General features: G+C 38.9%; 1 protein-coding gene across 1 annotated transcript in view; it reads right to left on the bottom strand.

Moving 5' to 3' along the window:
• Positions 1-980: 980 nt before the first annotated feature.
• Positions 981-8,489, bottom strand: part of KCNQ1 (potassium voltage-gated channel subfamily Q member 1) — a 371,368-nt gene continuing 363,859 nt past the window's right edge. Inside the window, exon 20 of the mRNA XM_019474489.1 lies at positions 981-1,181. Within this exon, the coding sequence (XP_019330034.1) occupies positions 981-1,181 (201 nt within the window). The remainder of the gene's footprint in view (positions 1,182-8,489) is intronic.

The following is an 8,489-nucleotide window of genomic DNA, read 5'->3' as shown; positions in this document are numbered from 1 at the left end:
GGATGAGAGATGCTTTCCTGAACTGGGGCCTCGATTCCTGCGAGGATTACGGATGCTCAGTAAGTGGCCAGCCCCAGCACTTGACCAGCAAGTCCAGTCACTTCAGCCTCTTGTACTACTTTTGCTGACTGTAAGCTAAAACCCAGTACATTTAAGAAGTAGTGGGCCTTCTTTTTAAAAAGCTATTTCAGGACAAGTACATTCAGACCACTGTGTTTTCTATTTATATATAAATTCTTTGGCAACAATTTTCTAGAAAGCAGAATCATTTTTTCTATGTAATACTTTATTGTCTCCCCATGAAAAACTGATCTCTTAAAAAATCTATAGCACTTTCCACTATAAATAGTATTGTTCCAGATTAAGGATTAGTTCCTCCCTGAAGAAAAACAGATTTAAAAAACCTGGTCATTTTCTGATAACTGTTTATGTAGTAACGTTAAAATAAAACAGAAAAAGAAAATCATTCAGTATGTGGTTTGTCATTCCCTAGAATGTTAGTGTACGTTTATACAATAAAAACAACATAAGTTATCCTAGTTTGTTTTAAAAACCTTAGTAGTAGAAATATATTGCTATCTGCAGATTCATAAACAGAATGCACTTCTTCCATCTAAGTTCAAGTATTATTAGAATATTCTTATTACTATTATTATTATTATTAAAGGAGCTCTAAATCCTTGCCATTTTGCCTGCCTTTACATCGTTTTGGTCTTTCTGAGAAATAACGAGTTGTGATCATTTGTTCGTGAACAAAATCAACATGGAGCTTCAGTAAGTTTTGCCTGGTAGAAGACAGCCTGGCAATCCTTCGGCTATTACGAGTGGCTTTAGAAGAGCGTATTTGAGACTAGTGGTATAGATAAAGTGGTCGCGTGTTTTCTTGGATGGCTGATGAACTTAATTCCTTCCAGGTTCTCAACATTCAGTCCCATTTAAAGGAGAAAGGTGGGAAGAACCCAACCCAGACTTATACCACATCAGGATATATCATCTTCATTTCTTCTCGGTACTGTCAGTTGCTCGTAGGTCGGCAGGGTGTTATTAGGGAGGAAAAGATCCGAATTGACGTTGTTGCCTCTCTGAGATGATCTGTTGTTCCCTTGATCCCCCTGCTGATGGGAAACCAGATGATGTAGCATATCTGTAATGAGGTTCAGTTTCTGGTCCATTTGTGTAACCTATGAAGGCAAAGGGAAGGTTTGTTTCGTAGCAGCACGTGAAAAAATTGCAGCAAACCATGTGATGCAAATGCAATATTAAAATTACAGTTTTCTTAATTAGGATCACAACCACCTCTACGAAGACACCAGAGAGTCACAGTCCATCAAACAAAGCATTAGAAATTTAATGCAATAGGTCAAAGTCGGATGAGGACAGGCCTGTTAATACTCACCTCTGGTATGTGCTTTGACACTCATTTTATACCTGGATGAACGCATGACAAACGGGCTTTTAAAGAGATGTGCTGGGATAGAGAACTAAGTGCCAGAGTTTCTGTGGGTTTTTTGTTATTATTATGTCCCTATTTTTTTGAAACATGATAAACTTCTAACATGCTTATATGCCTTAATAACATCAATATGCTCTAGTAAATATCTGCTCTACTTGCAGTGATCTAATCAACTCTAAGCTAGGACTGACTGATGCTCTTTGTTACATTTGGGCCCAATTACCAGCTCAGGCCACAATATGCCCCACAGATAATTTTGCCAATGCAAGTGTATAGCAGCTGGGGTGTGTGGCAAGGGCTGGGAGTGGGGCATGGTTCAGTTTTACGCTCTCACCCTCCCAAAGACACAGTGTTCACTAGGATTGCCGTTTGAATGGCATGATTCACAGCAAGCCAGAAACTCTTCTAAGAGGGGTGAAAGCTAATTTATCAACTGGGGGGCTGCAGGGGAAGGTTCAGCCTAAATCCATAATGCTCATTTTCTTCTGCCTTTAGACAGAAGCCCCTTAAATTATTTATTTCCTCTTTTTTGCTTTTTCTGCTCTTTCTTTTAATCTTCGGGAGAAATATAATTAAAAAACCAGGATACTTAATAGAGACTAGGTTATGGATTTGTCCAAAATTTAGACTCTATTTGGTGTAAACTTGTGGTACTCAGAGGAAAATCAAGAACGAAATGTTTCTAGGAGCACCACAGATCAGCCTTTGGTTTCTTGCATTTTCCCATCAAGAAGTAATCTGTACCACCCCTTTTATCTGGCATGGGAAGCCTCCTCTCTGTGCTGCCTCCAATGTACTGAGCCAGACGTCCTGAGGGGAAGATGGGCACTTCCAGCTTCAAAGTCATGCCCACTCTCTGCCCCTTGGCATTGCAAGCATTGAAATTGGGCAGTAAGAGTCTTTCTTATGGCCTCCTACTCCCTTCTACAGGCCTAAAGAGAAAGCCATGATTTTGCCATTGTAGTCTCTGACCCATTGATCCCCAGGGGTCCTAAAACACTAAGTAAATTCTAGGCAAAAAGATGTAATAGGTTTTAAAAAGGGGAAAAAAAGTAAGCAGAAAAAAACCTGATAGGAATAAATTGCTGCCTAAAATATCTGCTAGAAAGTAGTGAAAGGCACATAAAACCGCCAGAGAGAGCATGAGTGGGAGCAATTTATATGTGCCTGGCTATCATCCAAGTATCACACAGGATAGTAAAAGACAGTAAGGCTGAGCAGAACATCAACAAACCTGGAGGATTTCAGCAGAGACTAAAATGTTTTTCCACCGTAGAGAAAATGCTGTTTTTTTCAAACATTTTGTACAACTGGTAGGGAAGCAGATACAGTGATTTAAAAATATGAGGTGCTAGAGATTTATACTTTGCAGCTGGTTTTGAAAACATTAGGCAAAGCACCCTAGATGGTACATGAAACACTAGTAATTCTGGATGGAGCTGGCTGTTGAAAGATGAGATTCTTCAAATGAGGAAGCTGAAGAACACATAAGTTCAAGATTTCTAGAAGAAAATACAGATGGAAAATCGAGCAGATCATCAGGTTGTCGTTTCATCGCTATTTGTTCGCTCCCTTAAAGAAAGGCATGCTTTGCCCAAATGGTGCCCATCACAGATGGCAAACTCATAATGCTCCAAGCGTGACAGTACAAATCAGTGCTAGTGAAGCCTGAAGAATACCTCATTCCTCCATCCCCCACTGCCCAGGTATCACTTGCTTTCTGAGACAGCTGCGCTGGAAGGACTGCAGTGGAAGACTGCAGACAAACAGCTATCTTCAGAGTCCGAAGGACAACTTTTCCTCTAACAAGAAATGTCTTTTTGTTAATTATTCTAAACTAACTATGGGATTTTTGTAGATATATTTCTTAATTTGTGATTCCAGGCAGGGATTACCAGAGAAAACACAGACTGAAGATATATCTGGAAAATGTGCATTTATGAAACTCTTGCAGTGATGAGCTATTGAACATGACAGTAGATTGGACTGAGATCTGGATAGTCCTTCAAGAGCTGTGCATCTTGGTGATGAAGTACTGGAGAGAAGTGAGATGTGAATATTCTTGCTGGGAAATAAATTCCCAGAGATAATTGTCTAATTTTTTCTAGGGAACAAGGTTTGGCTGCTGCAGCTGTGGAGTGCAGGAGGCCCACAGAAGCAGAGGCAGAAGCTAATTACTATTGAGCTGAGCCATATGAGGTAAAAAGTAAAGAACTTCGTCTTCCACGTTCCTGCTTATCGGGGTAGGGCTCTAAAGCCACAAAGGTTTTGTGGAGGGAGGTCCAGATAGCTGGTTGTGTTTAATTGTTGTTTAATCAGTTTTGCTTTCCAATATAGCAAGCCATTTCCCAGGGAGTTCTGTGCCCGTGAAGGGCTTGCTCCAAGACACACTGAAGTCAGTGGTAGTTTTTGGCAATCACAGACTTCCAGTGACTTCAGTGGGCTCTGGATCAATCTTGGACTGAATTGTCAATCCCAAATAGTAACATATTCTTTGGATATTAAAAGAGAAGGAGCAATCTGGATTTCTGTTCATTGCTCTGCTCATGCTTCTTGGGGCTGGATCAGAAAAGATGACATTTGCAAATGAGATGGCAATACGACGATGGGCCCCCATCCTCGGTTCTGCCAAAGGGGTGTCTGCTTAAAGTATGAGACATTTTAAAGAGAGAATTAAAAGCCACCAGAAAGCAACTTCTACTGTCATCGCAGGCCTCTGATGTACAAGAATAAGAGGCTTGCTGGTGAACGGCCTTGCTTGTTAGCGTGCCCAATCAGCCCGTCGTCATCCAAACACACATCCTGAAATACATCATTCACTTGTTTGCTGCAGAGATAATTATACCCACTAGAAAATTGTCATTGTGTGCAATACCCTTTTTATTAAACTAGCTTTATGCACTTAGCATGGAGAAGTGTATCATCACCCCTGAATCATACTTTCAAACACATTTACTTAATTAGAAATTAGCTATGATGCCAGAATGAATAAAAGTAAAGCAAACAGAAAAACTGCTGATGTTGCTATAATCTTAACTGCTTTGGACAACTCTGATCCCTCTACTTAAAACAGCAAACAGTGTTAATTATGCAGAAAAATAACTCAGACTGATTTGTTTCTTTTATGAAAAACTAAGTAAGCTCTTTCTAGCTGATTTATGTTTCATTAAAGCATGATGTTTGGATGATCAAATTCTTTATATGCAAATAATTCCCTTTGTATTTTATAGATGTTGGGGAGAGGAAGCAGTGTTTGAAACTCTTCAGAAATTACACAACACAGTTACTCCTAAGTTTTACTGAAATATTGTATGAAAATGAGATTTTTCCATCCTCCGAGATAAGTTTTTTTAAAAAAAGATCCAAGGATCATAGATTGAGCACAGATGGAGAGAAGCAGATTTAAACAAGTTTTGAACCTAGCTCTTAGAAATGAATAAAAAAATCCCATCCATGCAGTGCACTGAGAAAAAAAAACCCAAACCAAATAGTTCTTCACAAAGGCTGAAATATTAGAGCACAAATCTTAAATGGCACATCATGAAGAAATACAGCTATGTTACAGAACAGATTTTTGCTTTCCCTAAAAAGTCACAGAGGCACATGACTACTGTGACACTCCACACAATAGATTAGTGGTGATGACATAGTTCCTATGAACCACAAGGTCCTCTTAGGTCATGTTTTCAGGAGCAGCAGTCCTCTACAACTGGATATAAAGTGACATGCCAACTTTTATAAAGGTATCAAAGGCATTCCAGGAGGTGCTAGTGAACAAGACAGAGACTGTTCTTCTGATGAGAGGAGAGAACAAAATAACGAGCAATTTATCTATTAAAATTCTCCAGATCGTCTCATTATATTCTTTTTAAATGCCCTATAATTTTAAGCATTCATAACAAATTCATGGTATGATTCAGAACATAAAATGTAACAATGAAGTTTTCCTTGCTTTTTTAAGCATTCATAACAAATTCATGGTATGATTCAGAACATAAAATGTAACAATGAAGTTCTTTCCTTGCTTTTTAAAAAAAAAAAACAACAAAGAAGCCTGAGTGGCTCCAGGGACATCTGGAGGAGAGTGTCCTTCATGCACACCTGTAATGGAGAACTAAAGAGCAGCACTCTGGAGACCTACTCCCAAAACTAATTATAGGGATTTACCGGGAAGGGGCAAGGACAGGTGGAATTACGGAGCTGAGGGGAATGGTATTTTCAGCCATGGCTATTCAGGAGAGTGGGGAAGCCGAAGGACAAAATTAGGAGTTTGGCATAATTTAGACTACAAAGATCACAAATTACTAATAAGTTATGCCAAGCGCTGCTCCATGATCTGGAGGGATCAAGGTTGATTAATGCTGTCGATTAAAGCTGTCTTACCTGCCCTTCATTCTCATTCTCAGAGATTTCAAAAGTAAATATTATTAAGGGTAAAAATCATAGTCCCTTTGGACAGAATGGTGGTTTATAACTACCTATGTTCTTAACATGCTTGACTGATTAAGCAAATAATTTGTGCTTAATCAAGAGATTTTTTTATCAGCACAGTGCTTACTCAGTGGGTTCAGGGGGACTGTGTTTGTTCTTAATATGGAAAGCCAAGCGTGAAGCTGCTAAAGGAGAATAGGAAAACCAGAACGCAAGCTACACTTGGCTGAACAAAAATGTGATAAAGGAAAATTTCAGCTACTTTTCTAACATTAGACTCCCAAGTCTGCTATCCTGACTTATCTTGAGTAGCATTCATTCCTGAGGGTGCAGCTTTTTAGCTCAAAGGAAACCAACTCTTTAAGGCACTTTTTCAAAATAGCTGAAGATGACTGGGGAGATCTTCATGTATTTATCACTCCTGGTGGCCTCTTAATAAGGAGGACCCTAATGCTCTGTAGTGTGGCAAACTTCTAGGGAAAGAAAACAATGCTTTCTTCATCTGTGCATCCTCGTAAGCGGTGTTGTATAGAATCCGTAATGTGTTACTATTCAATACTATACTCAGTAATGAGCTAGCTTTATATTTCAGAAAAACGCACAAAAAAGCCCTTTCTGCTAACAAAATCATCATCAGGCATGCTAATGACTCAGTTGACAAAAAGATTAGAGGCAAAAAATATTCCAGAATTTATGATACCTGTTAATGGCAATGATATGAAGGAAGGTATCAGTATCAAGCGGTACTTAAGAAAACAGTGAGTGTGTTCTGCAACAGAAGGTGTGGTTATAAATCATGTTTTTCTTTGGTGGGATCCGTCCTATTTAAGTACTGTTCTTGAGAATATTTGAGGAAGCCTCAGAGAGCAGCTTCCCTGGCTCCTCTTCTGCTAAGTCCCTGCACGTTTTAGTGTCTCAATATTTCTAAAAGTTAATGCTTTAATTTGAGGGCCCTGTGGACAGGAACAAATACAATGTTAGGAGTGGCTTTTTAGAGAAGCTCAGGGATAGGTATGGGAATCTTCATAGAGGATTTATTTTGAACATTTCTGTATAACTATAATAGTGGCAGGAGAGATCAATAATTTCAGCTTTATTAAAGAAAGTTTCTTTCTTCAGTTACATGATTCTTCAAAAATCTTGGAAAGACTCTTCCTTCCATTTACAGTACCCAAGATCCCAGATTCTTGCAAATCCCCTTATCAAAGCTTCTGGCTTTGATTTGTTTATTTTGTTGCCAGAGATTAGGTGGCAGTCTTGCTGGAGGTTATATACCTGTCGCTGAGGTGTTTATAGGAGAATGTAATCTGCATGAAGGAAGATTTGTTCTCCAGACTGTCTGTACTTTCTCTTGAGAGTTGGCCAAAGAAGGGAGTATGTGTGCAGTGTCTGGGGGAAGGATAGAGGAAGTGGAGCCAGTGAGAAAACACTCTCTTCTAAGATTAGTCATTGCTAGAAAAATATAAAGGCTGAGCTTCTGAGAAACAGAATTAACAGGTTTTGAGGGTTGCATGTGACAAGTCACTTTCTAGTCAATGAAAATACTATATGAACACTGTAACCACTGTCTGTCTTAACTGACAAATAAAATGGATAACTTTGGAATCTTTGGAAAGAAAGGCACTTGCTACACACTGTGTCCTAAAATCAGCTCTCTTGCATATAGCTATCATGGCCAATCTCTTCTTCGCTTTGAGATACTAAAAATTGTTCTGTTTTTTCAGTAAACTGAGACTGTTGCAGGTCTCATCTTACTCTGTATTTTTATAGTAAAATATTTCTCCTACACTTATCAAAAGTGTAAAAAACCCCTTATTTTTTGTAGTAGTAACCCTTAAATGGCTGCTGATAATTCACCATTAATCAGGGTGTGCCACTTGTGCTTTCAACAGAGGGTGATGACCTGGGACTGGGAAGAAACTTCTGAGTCGTTGAGTCAGGGTCAGAGCTCAGAAACAACCAGGATTTATAAGCCAGTCGCTGGCTCCAGTTCTCCAGAAGCTATCTTGATATCAGTGAACTGCTATTAAAAAGGGCTTGACTTGGCATAGTAAATACCTAATGCATCGTATAGAAATTCAGTTTTGTCACACATTTTTCTTAATTATGTTGGGAAGTAAAACAAACTGGTAACACCAGCATGTGGCCATTTGACTACTGATTATACTACTTGTGGCATTTTAAAGTAATTTTTGTTTGTTTGAAGAATTTTGTCCTGATTGTGCAGCACAAGGTCTAGGGTACCAGATGCTCAAGCTATAGGAAATGGGAGAAATGACAGAGTTGATTTATGCATTCTTTCTTTCCATTAGAATTGGGAAAGCAATTTTGATAAGCAAGTAACTATACTGCAGAGAATTATTTTTCTTTTCCAAATGTCCTTTTCCCCGAAGAAAGACATCTTTTTCTAAAAGCTTCCTCAAAGTTTCTGGAAATACGACATCTCTGGTTCACTATTCACTCAGCTCCATTTCTTTCATGTGGATTCTCATGATTCTTAGAAGAGCGTAGATTACAACCATAATGCCATTTTTCAGATTAGACATCCCCCTTGAATTCTATTTGAAACCGACAATAGTAAGAGACATGCTCCGACAAGTCAAAA

This window comes from Aptenodytes forsteri, unplaced genomic scaffold, assembly GCF_000699145.1.
Source record: "Aptenodytes forsteri isolate BGI_AS27 unplaced genomic scaffold, ASM69914v1 Scaffold8, whole genome shotgun sequence".
In the NCBI taxonomy this organism is placed as follows: domain Eukaryota; kingdom Metazoa; phylum Chordata; class Aves; order Sphenisciformes; family Spheniscidae; genus Aptenodytes; species Aptenodytes forsteri.
This window is presented reverse-complemented; position numbering and strand designations above follow the sequence as displayed.